We start from the raw sequence: 16,817 nt of genomic DNA, 5'->3' as shown, positions 1-16,817 counted from the left end.
CACCACTGAGTGCGGTCTCTGGGCTGTTCCCTTCCCAGTAGGGACATGCCACCCTAGACCAGCCACACTTCCCAGTAGGACCAGAGCAGCATGGTACTTCTGCTGTACTAGGAAACAGGGTAACTCAGAATGCAGGAAGCAGAAATCCTACGAAAACGGGACTAGTGGAGGAGAGATGGCCCCAGAGCAAAACTCCAGGGCAGGGCCTGGCTTGCCTGCATGGTGACGGAAAAACTCTCCACTTCACTGCCCCCATCTCAACAAGGGTTGATGGGAGCTCTCACTTTGGTGGAGTATGGAAAGGAGTAGCCTCCTTTGGAAATTCAAATAATTAGCTAGAGGGTAATTAAAGGGATCCGTCAGTCATTTACACAGTAGTATGGATGCATTTAATGAGGCTGGTTTCCTGCCATCTCCAGGGTGACACAGTTGAGGAAATAAGATTTCTGAAACCAGGAGAGGAGATGAGTAATTGTAGAGACGGGGATGCTCAAAGAGAGTGAAAGCATTATTCCTGTTGATCTCCCCTCTTCCAACTATTCATTAATTGAGAAGGTGGTGACAGAGAGAGGAAAACCTGCCGTCTCAGAGAGGAAGATAACAGAAGTTAAGAGAAGCAGCAAAGAAGGGCTTCCCTGCTGGCGCAGTGGTTAAGAATCTGCCTGCCAATGCAGGGGACACGGGTTCGAGCCCTGGTCCAGGAAGATCCCACACGTCGCGGAGCAACTAAGTCCGTGCGCCACAACTACTGAGCCTGCACTCTAGGGACCACGAGCCACAACTACTGAGCCCATGCGCCACAGCTACTGAAGCCTGCACACCTAGAGCCTGTGCTCCTCAACAAGAAAAGCCACCACAGTGAGAAGCCCGCACACCACAACGAAGAGTAGCCCCCGCTCACCACAGCTAAAGCCCACGAGCAGCAACGAAGACCCAACACAAACAAAAGTAAATAAATAAAATAAATTAAAAAAAAAAAAAAAGAGAAGCAGCAAAGAAAGAGGAGAGGAGGAAGCCTTGTCTATTTCACACTATGGTCTTATGCTGGTCCCACACCCAAGAAAGAAGAGAAAGTTTGTAGTTTTCCTTCCCCACTCTTTTCTATGTAGGTCTCTGCTTTCAAGACTGGCAAATCCATGGTGGACAGTGTTCTGCTGGGCCATGTCACTCATTCAGTAGGTAGCAGGTGCACTGCTGCATGGGTGCCCTGCCTCTCCTGCCCTCTCTATGGCAGTGAATGGCACTACTGTTCAAAGGTCACTCAAGCCAAAGATCAAGGGGAATTCCAGATTCCTCCCCTCTTCGACTGCTTCAACAATGACTCATTATTAAGTCTTGTTAAGGTCTACCTTCATTTACTTAAAAAAAATTACTGAGTACCAGCTAGGTACAGGTATGGGGCTAGAATGCAGAGATGATTAAGGTAGAATTCTGGTTCCTAAATCTGTCACATCAGTTCCCATTGATACTGCCTTTGTTCTTGCCTCAATTATGGCTTATCTCCTTTAGCACTGTCCCCTAATAGGCCTCCTTGCCTCTGGTCTCTCCAATCAACCTTTCCCAGTGCCACCACATGGTATTTCTAAAATGTGATCATCTGGGAATTCCCTGGCGGTCCAGTGGTTAGGACTCCGTGCTTTCACTGCCAAGGGCCCTGGTCTGATCCCTGGTCGGGGAACTGAGATCCTACAAGATGCGTGGAGCAGCCAAAAAAAAAAAAAAAAGTTATCATCACCATACACTGAGGTGACTGCAATGATGCCCCTTGGAAGTACAGTCAGAATAGTATCAAGTGCAAGAAATATCTTAAATAACACATAAGTAATATGTTAATAAAGGAGATTCAGTTTTTGAACAAAGTTAGATCACTTGGGCAAATTCACTGAGTTTTATAATAATGCACTATAATTATATAGTATTGGATATTAGTGAACATGAACACAATTTGGATTTACATGCCAGTAAATGTTGCAAGAGGACAAGGCAAAGTTTACATACAGTGATTACTTATTAATCTGATTAGGCTATTTCATTTAAATCCAGCCTAATTTCAATAAATAAAACGGCAAAAGAGATGGAAATAGCTGAAACAATTAACTAAAGCCGTGAATAAGAAAAATGCTATTGGATATTAAGGCAACATTAACATAATACTGTATTAAATAATATATGGTATAAACAGACAGCTCCTCTATTTAGTTGTATCTATCTCAAAATACCTCCCCAACTCTAACAGCTTTGGCAGAACAAATCCAAACTGTAATACATGCCAAAGCGGGCTTCCCTGGTGGCGCAGTGGCTGAGAATCTGCCTGCCAATTCAGGGGACACGGGTTCGATCCTTGGTCCAGGAAGATCCCACACGTTGTGGAACAACTAAGCCCACGTGCCACAACTACTGAGCCTGTGCTCTAGAGCCCGTGCTCCACAACAAGAGAAGCCACCGCAATGAGAAGCTCCGCACTTAAACGAAGAGTAGCCCTGGCTCGCCACCAACTAGAGAAAGCCCGCGCACAGCAACGAAGACCCAACACAGCCAAAAATAAAAAAATTAAATAAATAAATTTATTTTAAAATAAAAAGCCAAAGCAGGCATTTGTTACAAAATTCAATGACTATAAAGTTAATCATTAAATGTTAATAGAATCTGGTGACATAGGAAACAAGTTTGTGTCCTTATGTGACACAAACAATTTTGATATTCTCCAGAAGTACTTTTATTAAAATAAGTATAAAATGATTTTATGTAGCTCTAAGAGTATACTGTGGTTCTGATCTTTGTTACTCATTCAATACTCACTAAATATTTAAGTTTCCCCCAAACTGTGGTAATACTCTTAAGATTACTAGTAAGAAAAAAAATAAAATCATAAATTAAAAACTGTAATACTCATGGTAATAGAGCAAGAGGAAAATGAGAAGGAAAGGAAGAGGAAGAAAGAGGAGGAGGGGTTATGTAAGAAAATTTCATTGAAATAAACAGAATTTTTAAACTAAAGTAGCAGCAGGGTTTCAGAGTAATTTGATACAATAAGCTCCACACCAAGACAGCTTGGTTAAATTGATACACTTAAGGAATGAAAAATATCTTTAGGCATCAAGACAGAAAAAGGAAATAAATTTGGCCTCAGGCCTCTCCTGGTAGACGTTTGATGCTGGAAGATAAGACAGCAAAGTCTACAAAGCTCTAAAGGAAAGACCGTGACCAGGTATATTACACCCAGCCAAGATGTCATGCAAGCCTAACTGACAGACATTCTCAACATCACGCTAGGAATTCAGAACACAGAAGTCCTTCTTGAGAAAAACTGCTAATTGACAGCATCCGTCCAACCAAGAGCTGAATCAAAACAAAGAATCCATGAAAAGTGGTGTTAAAGTGACAGGACCAGTGCTGTGCATTAGAGCCATTGTGACATGGACCCAAGACTGCAAACATGGGAGTGGACCATCCTGATCTTTCACAGCAAAGACTTTGTTACTGTCTAAAATGCATTCATTTCATTAAAAACAAACTATAATGACTCCAGCCTCTTGATGCCTTCGTCATTTTTTTGCTTAATCTTAGAGAGGTCTTTTAGGAAGTTTTAGGATGAAGAAATATTTCTTTGAAGTTTAGCAAGTCTAATTTTACTTTAGTATCTTTTTCTTTCATCAAAGTCAAGGAAAATTAAATTTAACATTGCTTAAATAGCATGCTTCCTTTGAATAAGCTAATTGTAAGGGAAGATACACTCTGAGCTCGAAACAAGTAACTTGTAGAATCCTTTTTTTTTGCAACTCGGCCAGGTTGTTAGTTGAAAACTACCTGTATGTGGAGGCCGGCAGCACCAGGACAGACTCTGCAGAGTGCAGTCAGGAAATCCTGCGTCCTGTCCTGGCCCTGGCTCAGACAAGATCTCCTATTTGGGGATGAGCTCCCAGTAATGTTTGAGCCTCTTGCAACAATTCTCTCTTCCTCAATAATCTTATAGGAGGGTCTGGGAAGTAAGGTAATAGCACAGGAAAAAACATCTCAAAAGACAGGAAAGTGCTTTATTGTGTTAAGAGGTCAAATCCAACCAGAAGAGCCCATTCTCTGACCATATTGAAAAAGGTTTCAGTTTCCTATTGAAAGGCGCTGCCCAGGGACCAAGGGATCGGGAAGCGTCCTCAAGGCTGGTGTCAAGCCTGTCCCCTGCACTCTGGTTCCTGCCACCACTGCGTGATGTCCACCTCTGCCCTGAACCCTCCCCTGGGCTGCCCAGGATGCCTCTCCCCACCTGTTGCCAATCATTCCAACTTCTGGTCTTGGGCTGTCTTTTCCCAGTTTATGATCTCATCATACGTCTCAAACTTGAATAATAGGTCTTTCATTTTCCCCACTCAACTGTAACTAAAGCTCTTCCCGCTACAAGTTTTGATGGGCCTGGATTAATTCCCCTACCCCATCCAGCCAAGCTTTGGGATCTGACACCCCAACATGGGTCTCAGCTCCATCAACAGTCCTAAACCCCCATTACCCTCGGCTGCAAGGCACTCCCCAGCGCTCCCCAGCACATGTGATGAAAAGGCTGGCAGCCACCTTGACCTCCAGGTCAGGCAGGCCATGGCCGTGTGACACTCTGGCCTTCTCCCCATGCTGCCACCTCTGCGTTCTTGCAGGCCTCACCCCCACCTGCACCATGGCTCAGCCTCCTAATGTGGCTCCCTTTCCCCAGGTCCAGATTCTTTGCTTCAGTTCCGCTTGGGTCATATATCCGACAGTAAGGTGGTAAATCTCAAATTCTTTACGGAATAGGGTAAAATGTAAATAAGCACGCAGCCAAAGAAAAAAAATCCCGGTCTCCTTGCTCCTCAACTTGCCCAGCTCAATCAAAGTACCAGAGTGCAGAAAGAGGATCTGAACATTATCCCACTCTCTGCCTTAGTACCACCAGTGGGTTTCCAACAGAGTCCCCAAAGGTCCATTCACACTGTGTTCTACAGGATACTCACTGGTACAAGAGTAAACTGCAGGAAAACGGAGCAAACTGAGAACATTCTTTGTCCCGGAAATTGTAGGACTGAGTCCAAACTCTAACTCTCCCATGTTTGACCCTAGCTCACCCTTCCAGCCCCTGCCCTCCTGCACAGCCTTTACTTGCAGTTCCTGAAATGCAGCAGACTTGCTCGTGCCTCTGCCTTTGCACATGCTCCCTCCCCTTTCTGCTTCCTTACAGGCCAGGCTAAGTGTGACACCCCCTTGGAAGCTGCCATCCCCAGACAATCAAGGCTGGGCAGGTGGCCTTTTCTGAGATCACATGCCTGGTGCCAGCCTTCCTTCTTCCTTCTGCCCTTAAATAACTGAGCACACACGGGATGTCAGCCGTCTGGCAAGGGAAAATATGAGGGAGAGGATGGTGTCTTATCACACTGTCCTAAGGGCTACCAGCAGCACAGAGTGACAATGGTAAGCAGGCTTCCTTGAAGCACTCTGCAGCCTTGATTGTTAACTGCAGATCTGGTTCCTCCACCAGACTGTGACCTCAGAGGGCCAGGGCTGCATATTTGTATTTATACCCTAGCACCTAGCAGAGGGCTTGCTACATAGTAGGAATGTGGGCTGAAAGAATGGACTCCACAGGTGTGGTTGATCAAATGCCAATGGCCCCAGGGAGGACACTCCCAGGCTGAGTTTGAAAGTTTAAAGCCACTTCCCATGCTGCTCCCCACTGTGAGCCCTAAGTCAGCTCAATGTCAAAGGATGGAACGGTTTATTACTGACTTGTAACTTGCAGGAAGTTGTCTGTTATTTATGACACTGAGGTTTTGTGCAGAAGAAACAAGTTGAGTTTTTCCAGTAACCACCGGTAGATTGTGAAACAACTGTGAATTGTGACTGTGTGTGTACGATTTTTAAGCAATACTGTCAGGTTTTTGAAGCCATCTACCGTGCTCAAGGGAAAAGAATCCTGTCCTCTTGCTGGCTGGACCTCCTTGCCCCTTGTACCTTGCCGACTGTGGAGAAATCCACCCCCCACACTAGAGGTAAAGCACTCTGTAAGCTACCACCATCTGGGGCTCTGGGAGAGGCCCCATCCTCACTGCAGGGTAGGAGATGTAAACTGTGGTTTATACAGTTGGGCCAGCCCCTATCAGCTACTAAGACTGTGCAGTCTAGATGTCCACATTTACATGTGAGCAGACAACACAGAACTACAGGACCTATGAAGAGAATCAGCAGGCAAAATGGGGACCAAACTGATTCCTGGCTCACACTGAAAAAAAGGGTAATATAGAAAACATAAACCTTCTAAAAATTCTAAGTTTGCTTTTCAGGGGGATTTAAGAACATACACTGAGAAAACAAGAACAGGCTGACAAGAAAAAGCATCCTGAGAACACTGACCTTGTTTGGCAATTAAAAAAACATGACTGCAACTGTTGCAGCACCATGGATGGACCTAGAGACTGTCATACTGAGTGAAATAAGTCAGGCAGAGAAAGATAAGTATCATATGATCTCACTTATATGTGGAATCTAAAAAAATGATACAAATGAACGTATTTACAAAGTAGAAACAGAGTCACAGATGTAAAACGCAAACTTAAGGGTTATGGGGGAAAGTGGGGGAAGGGTTACAGGGGAAAGTGGGGGAGGAGGGATAAATAGGGAGATTGGGATTGACATATACACAGTACAATATGTAAAACAGATAACTAATAAGGACCTCCTGTATAGCACAGGGAACACTACTCAATACTCTGTAATGACCTGTATGGGAAAAGAATCTAAAAAAGAATGGATATATGCATATGTATAACTGATTCACTTTGCTGTACAGCAGAAACTAACACAACATTGTAAATCAACTATACTCCAATAAAAAGTTAATTTAAAAAAAGCCACACACACACAAAAACAATAGTTATAAAAAGAAAAAATAAGCAAATGAACAGAAATCAATATATAAAAAAGTAGAAGATAATTTCTTTGAGCTGAAGAAAGACTTGAATTTTCAGTTCAACAATGTCAGAAAGGATTACTGAAAAAAGAAAAGACCTATAGCTTGATCAATCATTTTCAAGAATAAAGAAAAATTATATAAACATCCTTAGCAAACAAAAACAGATTACCCACAAGGGCAAAATAATTAGATAATAATTAAATTTCTCATCTGCAGCACTGGAGGCCACAAATTTATGAAGCAATGTGTATATACTCCAAGATGAAAGATTTGTGATTGTGACCTCAGAATTTTTACACCTAGCTAAACTTTCCTTTAAATGTGACAGCAGAGAACTCCCTGGCGGTCCAGTGGTTAGGACTCCATGCTCTCACTGCTGAGGGTCAAGGTTTGATCCCTAGTCAGGGAACTAAAATCCCACAAGCTGCGCGGCATGGCCGAAAATAAAAATAAAAAATGAATTAAAAAATAAATGTGACAGCAAATGAAGGACATGCACGTTAAGACAATCAAGATTCCAGAAAGTAACCTCTGAAAAGCAACCAAAAAAAAATTACTTGAAGTATTCCAGCCAAATGGGAAATTAATAACATTAAATAATTGAAGAAAGAAGAAGATATGTTATAAAAAAAATTATTGTGAGCAATGAAACTAATTAAAAGCTAAGATTATAGATAACAAGTGGGTTATGATGTGATGATGACACTTAATAACTGTCAAAAAAGGATGCTTAGAATAGAAAAGTCATAAAATTTGGTAATATCTATAACTAAAATTTCATGTTATTTTAACTATATCTGAATGTGGGAAGAGAAAGAGGGGAGAACAAAAAGTATGCTAAAAGTTTTATCTTATCTGGAAGAACAGTTGTAATCTACTCTTGATGGTGAGAGATACAGACACACACACACACACACACACACACACACACACGTGCACGCACGCGTTCTGTTTGTTAAAAATTTAAACCAGAATAGAAAGAGGAGAGATATATATGATATATCTCTACAAAAAATACACATTTTTTAAAAATCCTAGGAATATGCTAGTCCACAGAATATGGTCCAAGGCCCCAAAGAAAACATCAGTATAGTCCCAGATATAACTCAAATACTAGGTGACCATACTGTGGAAACTAACATCAAATATTTAAATCAAACATCACAAGCCACTTGAAAATTTTCGAAAACTCCCTCGCCCAAACTCTTCTATCAAAGAAAAAATGTTTAAAAAGAGAAAAGACTGAAATTATAGATATTTGAGAAATGACTAACTACGATTACACTACATCAAAGTTATGGGATGCAGCCGATGTCATACTCACAGGAGAATGTATTAAACAATAAGGATAACAAATAAATGAATTAAATGTTCAGTTAGATGATGAATAATGAGAGACAAGTAGAAGAGAGAAAATAATGATGATAAAACCAAAATGATTAGTTAGAAAAAAGGAAAACATTAATATCAGTAAGCAATAAAAGGAAAGACCAAAAAGCTAGTGCTTTGAAAAGATCACTAAAATAACCACAAATATACAACATTAGAAATAAGAAAGGGGACACAATTACAGGTATAGAGGAGATTTTTAAATTATAAAAGATAACTCAGGATGAACTAGAAAACATTCCAAACAATCTGATTCAAGAGCCAAAAAAAAGGGGAAAAAACCCTACTCTTCAAAAAAGGTACCTGTATCAGATAGTTTTTCAAGAAACCTCTATAAGCTTGAATTGCTATGTTCTTTAAACTAGTGTACAGCAGAGAAATTCTCAGAGTAGCATTTTAACATTTATTGAGTATTTAATAGGTGCCAGGCACTATGCTAAGCAATTTATACATATCATCACGTTCAAAAAAGCTTGCAAACTCATTGAAAGAGTTGTCTTATCAATAAATAAGAAAACTTGACAAGGAAATCATACATATTCATAAAATTAAAATTTAATTTTAAATTAAAATTAAAATAATAGTATATCATGACCAAATAGACTTTTTCCTCCCAGGACTTAAAGAATGGTTCAACATAAAGAAACCTATTGATATAATTCATCATACTGAAAGGTGAAAGGACATCTTCAGAGTCCAAAAGAACACCTATTCCTGAGTTAAAAATAAAACAAAATAACAGCAACAACAAAACTCTAAGAAAACTAGAAGTGGGAGGCAACTTTCTTAATGTGATTTTTAAAAGTCACCTACGGAAATCAATAATAAGCATCATACTAAACAAGAAAACATAAGAAACTTTCTTATGAAAGATAGGTACAAGACAAAGTTGCCTTTTCTAACCACTGCTTCACATTATTCAATACTGTCCTGGCAGTGCTGGCCAATCCAATGAAACAAAGCTACAAAGAGGTAATATGTATAAATACTGGAAAGAAAAAAGGTTTTACTATTTGTAGGTGATATGACTGTTTACCTAGAAAATCCAAAAAATCAACTGAAAATCTTACAAGAATAAAACAGCCCAATAAGATGGCTAGATGTAATATAAATATACATAAATTAATAGCATTAGTGAATGTTAATGATAACCAGTTAGAAATTATAATGGAAAAAGATTCCATTCATAATATTATTACATATTATAAAGTTAACTATAATTTAAAAGTTCAACATGTTTGTGAATAAAACTATAAAACCCAGGGGCTTCCCTGGTGGCGCAGTGATTGAGAGTCCGCCTGCCGATGCAGGGGACACGGGTTCGTGCCCCGATCTGGGAGGATCCCACATGCCGCGGAGCGGCTGGGCCCGTGGGCCATGGCCGCTGAGCCTGCGCGTCCGGAGCCTGTGCTCCGCAACGCGAGAGGCCACAACAGTGAGAGGCCCGCGTACCGCAAAAAAAAAAAAAAAAAACCAAAAAAAAAAACTATAAAACCCAAAGATATAACCAGAGATGAGGACAATTCTTCCAAGATTTAATGTCATCTCAGTCAAAATCTCAATGAATATGTAACTTCTGAAACTGCATGAATTGTAACAGCAAAAGCAACTGTACAAATTATGAAAGTAAAAGTATTTTTGAAAAAGAATGGGAATTCACCCTATCAAATATAAAGCTACAGAACTCCTTACAGTAGTAAGGATCAGCATAAGAATAGTTTGGTGCAGAACAGAGATTTACAAACATATTCATGACTACATGGACATTTAGTACAAGATTAAAAGGGCATTTCAGATCAAAGCAAGAGTGGAGTATTCATAAGCTACAAGGATATATTGTACAACATGGGGAATATAGCCAATATTTTATAATAACTATAAATGAAGTATAACCTTTAAAAATTGTGAATCACTATATTATACACCTGTAACAAAATACTGTACATTAACTATACTTCGATTTTAAAAAATGGGAAAAAACAAAAAGAGTGAATTATTCAATAAAAGTTGTTGAGAGAACTGGCTTTCCATTTGGAGAGAAATGCAAAGCAAGGGTTCTTACCTTATACCACACACAAAAATAAATTCCATGGGAATGAAAATTTTAACTATAAAAACAAATTATTAAAATAGAGTATAAGTAAATATTTTCAACACTGGCATAGGAAAAATCTTTCCTAGGATGATCAAAGCCAGATACCACAAAGGAAGAGATTGAGGGATTGGACTACATAGAACTAAAAACTTAAAACACAACACCTCATATTGAATGAATGACAAAGGTCAACACAGGAAAAATATCTGCACTATAACAAGCTCTTACAATTAAAGACTAATTCCTAAGAGTAAAGGAACAAACAAGCAAAGGCCCTCAGGATGCAATTTACAAATGAAGAAGCTCAATGAATAAAAAACATATGAAAAGCCACTGGACCTCAACCTTAACAATAAACAAATCCAAATTCAAACAATAGTATCAGCTGTGGAGGAATCTGGTAGTACAGGTGGTAAATCTCCAAGCATGAAGTAAGTTTAGCAGGAATGGAGCTCTGTCTGAGTGTGCCCCCAACGGGCAAAGAATACTTTCACTTTGCAAGCAGATCCCCAAGAATCTTATACAAGCTAGAGGATTAAAAGTTCACATAGGGGGCTTCCCTGGTGGCGCAGTGGTTGAGAGTCCGCCTGCCGATGCAGGGGACACGGGTTCGTGCCCCGGTCCGGGAAGATCCCACATGCCGCGGAGGGGCTAGGCCCGTGAGCTATGGCCGCTGAGCCTGCGCGTCCGGAGCCTGTGCTCCGCAACAGGAGAGGCCATAACAGTGAGAGGCCCGCGTACCGCAAATAAAACAAAACAAAACAAAACAAAAAAGTTCACATAGGTATGCTACCTTTTGCTTAAAGGGGGAAAAATAAGACCTCTAAGACTATATACTCCTACCTGTGTGTATATTCACAAACTCTGGAAACATTCAAAACTAGTAACCATGGTTAAACGCGGATGGGGGAGGGAGAAGTGGTGGGTATTAGGCAGATGGGGGACAGAGTGCAATGGAGACTTTGTCCTCTCTATAAATTTTGTTTGTAATTTTTTGCACCATATAAATGTATTATCTATCCAAAAAATCCTGAATTAAAATCCTGCGCTGTTTAGTAAAAATCATTAATATTGGACATGACTTTTTTTTTTCTCATACAGACACTCCCAGGAAGTGCATTGTTCCGGTTTTGACTTTTCAGACAGAAACTAACTACCCACATCTCATCCTAGAATCCAGCTATACTGAGACTCCATGGCAATGCTTCTGGAAAATTCCACTATAAGACTTTCTAAAGGGCAGTTTGGCAACATGTATCGAAATGTAAAACTTTCATAACCCTTCACCTAGAAATGGCATTTCTAAAAATTTATCCTGAAGAAATGACTGGATATGGGTGAAAAGATGTTTCTGCAGCATTATTTCTTATAAGGGGAAATTGGAAACTACTGCTATCCATCCATTCGCACGGGACAGCATAAATTGCGGTCATCGCTATCGATGCTGCTGGTCTGTGGACCTTATTTTGAGTTGCAAGACGTTAGAAGCTCCTTTACCCACGTTCCCGGCTGTGAGACTTTGGATCTCTGCTCCCCGCAGCCTCTACCTCGCTCTTAGAAGCTTCACCCCACCCTGGGCAGGCCTGCTTACCTGGTCAGCGTAGGGTCGCGGTGGTTAGGGTTGGAACATAAGATGTTGTTGGATTTGCGCATGCCATCCAGAAACTCCCGCGCCGACTCGCTGCGGAGTTCCGCCAGTGGCCGGGCCTCGTGCTTGAGGAACCACTTGTGCGCCTCGATGCACTTGGCACAGAGGAGCTGCTTGCACTCGAAGCACCAGTAGTCGGCCAGCTCTTTGCAGCGGGTGCAAGGGGCCTGCACGTCCACGATTTGCCGGTACACATGCAGGCGCCACTGCAAGCTTTCGAAGAAGACGTTGTCCAAGGCCTGCACATCAAGGCCTGGGGGCCAGGGCGCCTGGCAGATGGGGCACTGCCTGCCAGGCTTCTCCAGGCATCCTGAACACAGCGTGTGCAGACAAGGCAGCAGCTTGGGGCACTTGGCTTCTGCCCGGCAGCCCTGGCAGTGCAAGAACTGGAACTCTTCCTCCGTGGCTTGCTGGGGGATCAGAGAGGGAGGTGAGATCTGAAGTCCCAGGAGTCCCCACCCAATGGACACCCGCCCCTATGGCTGGAGGCTGAGAGTGGGACTTCCAATGCCATACCAGGCTGTCATTGGATGATGCAAAACCCAGGCTTATCAGTACCCCAATCCTCCACTTACTCAGGCCTTCCCACTCTCACTCCACAGTTTACTGAGCATCTACTTCTCCTAAGACACAGTACTAGGCCCTGAGATAAAAGGATGTATAGGACAAATCCCTGCCTTCAAGGAACTTAAGTTTAAAAATGAGATTCATTAAGTGTATATCACATAACCGCACATAAAGTGCTTAATACACTTTGATATTTCCTCAGAAAGTTAAACATAGAACTACCATATGATCCAACAATTCCACACCTAGATATATACCCAAAAGAACTGAAAACAAGTACCCAGATCCTTCTACACTCATTATTCTGTACACAGCATTATTCACAATAGCCAAAAGGTGGAAACGACCCAAGTGTCCATCAACAGATGAATGGCTAAACAAAATGTGGTATATACACACAATGGAATATTATTCAGCCTTAAAAAGGAAATTCTGACACATGCTACAACATGAATGAACCTTGAAGACATTATGCTAAGTAAGATCATGCAGAGACAAAGGGGCAAATATTGTAGGAATCCACTTATAGGAAATATCTAGACTAGGCAAATTCACAGAGGAAGTAGATTAGAGGTTACCAGCCACTGGGGGAAGAGGGGAATGAGGAGCTATTGCTTAAAGGGTACAGACTTTGTTTGGATAAAAAAATTCTGTAAATAGACAGTGGTGAGGGCTACACAACATTGTGAATGTATTTAATGCCACTGAACTGTGTACACTTAGAAATGGAGAAAACATACATAATATATATATTTGATAACATTTTACCACAAAAAAAAGTGCTTAATACAGTACCTGGCCCATGAGAAATATTCATAAATCTTAACTAGTATTGTTAATATTATTCTTAGATGTAAATGCAAATAATGAAAGTTACTGCAATATGGTGTTATTTGTACTTTCATGAAGGACAGTAAAAAGGGCCTGGAAGAACATAGAGCAACTGATCTAAGTAGTTCCTTTGGGGGTCGGGGGTGGCTAGGGAGTTTGTGCAGGAGAAGACTAATAAATCCCTTGGGGATGGGGGTTAGGGGAGCAGGGTGCTCCAAGAAAAGGATCCAAGAAGCTTCCTAAAGGAGAGACCACAGGAACTCTGAGGCCTTAGCCAAGGCAAGACACCTCTCTCCCACTTTCTGATCTGGGAACTAGGGTTCTTGTTTTTCCACACCTGGGACATGTTGGGGGTTCCCAGGCCGGTGCAATATGGCTACTACTCTCCCTAACAGGTGGTCCTTCGTCTGAGGCAGGGGACGTCTGAGGCAGGGGATAAGAGGCAGGTCCCAGCGTGGGGGCGGAAGAGTCCGGTCCGGGGTGCCACTGACCCTCAGCATCTTACCCCCCTGCTCGTGGAGAATCGCAGCCCAGAGAGGCCCCCCCACTTACTTATCCTCATCCCATTTTCTACTTTCCGTGACCGCTACCCCAAACCGAGAAGGTCAGGACCTCATGCCTGGTCTTCCTTCTTTGTGTCACTCTTTAAGGTGCTTGGCCAAGTTCCCCTGTCCCTCCCCACATCTCCCCCAACCAAAATCAACAAAGCCTGAACCCCATCTCCCCAAACGCAGTACTAGTACCTCTGTGGGGCTGTGGCTGTGCTCGTGGCCTTTGGAGAGGGACTCCGGGGGAGGCATGGTGGGGGCGTGGGGCAGTGCGGGGTCCTGCTGGGGCCCCGGAGATCCGGCGGGTTTAGGCTCCTGCTGCATGGAATCCAGTGCAGTTTCGATTCTCGGTTCTGATGCTGAAGGGCGGGAGAAGCTGAACCAGAGGCTCGCGTCTGACGTCTGAGCTCCTGAAGCGTCCGAAAGGAGAGGGGCCCCCAAGCGTCCGCCTCCCGAGAGGAAGTGAGACACTAGCTGTGGGCGGTTCTAGGGGCGGAGAAGTAGACTGTGGGTTCTGAAGACTCGCCTCGAGCAGGGAGGAGGGAGAGGGAGGAGAGGGGTAGACGCACAGCTGGACAGTGTCAGAGCTGACCGGGAAGGAGGCAGCCCCCGCCCTCGGTTTTGAAACATTCATTCATCTCACACTGGCATAGCTTTGTGCCAGCCCTCAGCTGGGAGCCGGAGACGCAGAGGTGAGCCACACGTGGCTCCTACTTTGGAAGAACCCCAGATCTAATGGAGGAGCAGGCCGCCAAAAGGAGATTTTCACACAGTATTGAGACTGGCTGGAAAGGAGATCCCTCAGCTGGGACATGAAGGAATGGTGGGAATTCGCCAGGGATTCAGAAATTGGAGGGACACTTTAAGCAGAGAGAATAGCACATGCAAAGGCATGGAGGTTTGAAACAGGAGAGGTTGTTTAGAAACTAGTTTTGAGAAAAAACAACTAGTTTTCAGTTTCAGTTTTGGTTATTTTCAGATTTAAGAGGGGACCCATGAGTAATGTTGACCCAGGAGTGCGCTGGGGCAAGGTGATAGCTAAGCAGATGGACAAGTACTGTGGGCGACAGTCGGTGAAGGGTTTGGAAACGAGGAACAACATGATCTGTAGTGTATATTGGGACAGTCATTCTGACAACCTAGGGGCAGGTGGCCTGGTCTAGGATAGTGGCCGTGGGATGTGGGGAGAGACCAGTGTCAGAGACACTAGGAGGACACTGAGTGGAGATGAGGGGAACAAGACGATGCCTTGTGTGACAGTTGGAAGGGCTGGTGAATCTGAGGCAGTAGGGAGTGGGGAGGGAATGGGAAGAGCTGGTGGGCAGGTATGAGAAGAGTGAGGAGAGACGCAGAGGTTAAGAATCCTCCTGCCAATGCAGGGGACAGGGGTTCGAGCCCTGGTCTGGGAAGATCCCACATGCCACGGAGCAGCTAAGCCCAGGTGCCACAACTACTAAAGCCCGCGCCTAAAGCCTGTGCTCTGGAACAAGAGAAGCCACCGCAATGAGAAGCTGGCGCACTGCAACGGAGAGTAGCCCCCACTCACCGCAACTAGAGAAAGCCCGTGCACAGCAACAAAGACCCAACGCAGCCAAAAATAAATAAATAAATATATTTATTAAAAAAAAAAAAAATGAGAGAGCAAGTTAGCTCTTGGCCAAAGGAGAAGCCCAGCTCCAAGCTGGTGAGGGGAGAAAGCACAACTCCAGGTGGCATCACTGGGCCAATACCCCTGTCTTCAAACTTCAAAGCATCCCAGTCATTGTGCTGGCTCCCGTGTACCCATTTTTGTGCTCAGTTCCAGTCCGGGACAGACTAGAGGGATGGTGATGGGGCCTATCTCTTGTAAAGTTTATAGTCTGGGGTGGGGGTGGGGGGATGTGGGGAGAACTAACTTCCCAGGGACAGTGCAAAGCCTCAGGAGCCTACCCTACCCTGCAGCTTGATCAGTGCCTCCAGAGGTTTAGAATCAGGCCATCAAACCAGTAAAAGCCAAAGATGGTAAGCAGCCATCTGCAGAAGGGACCTGGAAGTGGACTGAGGCGCCTGAGGGCTGGCATGTGTGAGACAAGGAAAGCTTTATTAATTTCTTTGCCCGCTTTGGAAGACAGCCTGCCCAACACCTTGTTGGAAATGAATGCTTCTCAGAGTAAATTCACCATTTGCATTTGGGTTTTCTCAAGCCATGGAGAGACAAGTTACCTCTGGGTACCTGGATCAAGGGGCATGCTGCTTCTGCAACTGCAAGACTGAGGATCTCACCTCTGTGATGCTCTGGAGGGCTGCCCTGGGTTAGCACTGTGCAATCCCCTCCTTCCGTACTCTGCCATGCTCCCTGAGGTCTGCACATGAAATTTCTTTCTTTTTGTGCCCAAGTTCAGGCCCTCCTGCCCCACCTTGACCCACAATGATCTGGCTACTCCTTCATTCAACAGATAAGCACTGAGATCCACTCTTTGCCAGGCCCTGCTTGCTGGGCTGAGGGGACACAAAGAGGAATAATTTGTTTATCATGCCTTGGAGAAAACCTAATTCCATATAAGGGCAACCTTCCCAAAATCCGTCCCTAGTTTTTGAGTTCGTGCTGAGAAGGCTGGTAGCATTTCCTTGCTTCTGGAGAAGATTCAGCTCCTGAAAAGCCCCTTACAAAGCTCAACTTCTCTTCCTGCTCCTTTTCTAAGGCCTAGTGGGAGCAGGGTGTAGGAGGACGGACTCCTGCGGGCTTCCAGGAACACGGACTACCCTCCCTCCCTGCCCCGCGGCCGCATTTCGGTCCTCCCAGCGCAGGGGCCGCTGTGCGACGGTGAGAGT

The 16,817-nt window shown here is 43.6% G+C and overlaps 1 protein-coding gene across 2 annotated transcripts in view; it reads right to left on the bottom strand.

The window, feature by feature from the left end:
* Nucleotides 1–14,400, bottom strand: part of PML (PML nuclear body scaffold) — a 41,937-nt gene extending 27,537 nt beyond the window's left edge. For both annotated transcript variants that reach the window (XM_082842584.1, XM_082842585.1), the window contains exons 1-2: nt 14,202–14,400; nt 12,004–12,470 (exon numbers count right to left, since the gene is read on the bottom strand). In XM_082842584.1, the coding sequence (XP_082698710.1) occupies nt 12,004–12,470; nt 14,202–14,330 (596 nt within the window). In that variant the 5' untranslated portion in view covers nt 14,331–14,400. The remainder of the gene's footprint in view (nt 1–12,003; nt 12,471–14,201) is intronic.
* Between the last annotated feature and the right edge of the window lie 2,417 nt (nt 14,401–16,817).

Source organism: Leucopleurus acutus (assembly GCF_964270905.1).
Source record: "Leucopleurus acutus genome assembly, chromosome: 1".
In the NCBI taxonomy this organism is placed as follows: Eukaryota; Metazoa; Chordata; class Mammalia; order Artiodactyla; family Delphinidae; genus Leucopleurus; species Leucopleurus acutus.
The sequence above is the reverse complement of the archived record's forward strand: the minus strand, read 5'-3'. Positions and strand labels throughout refer to the sequence as shown.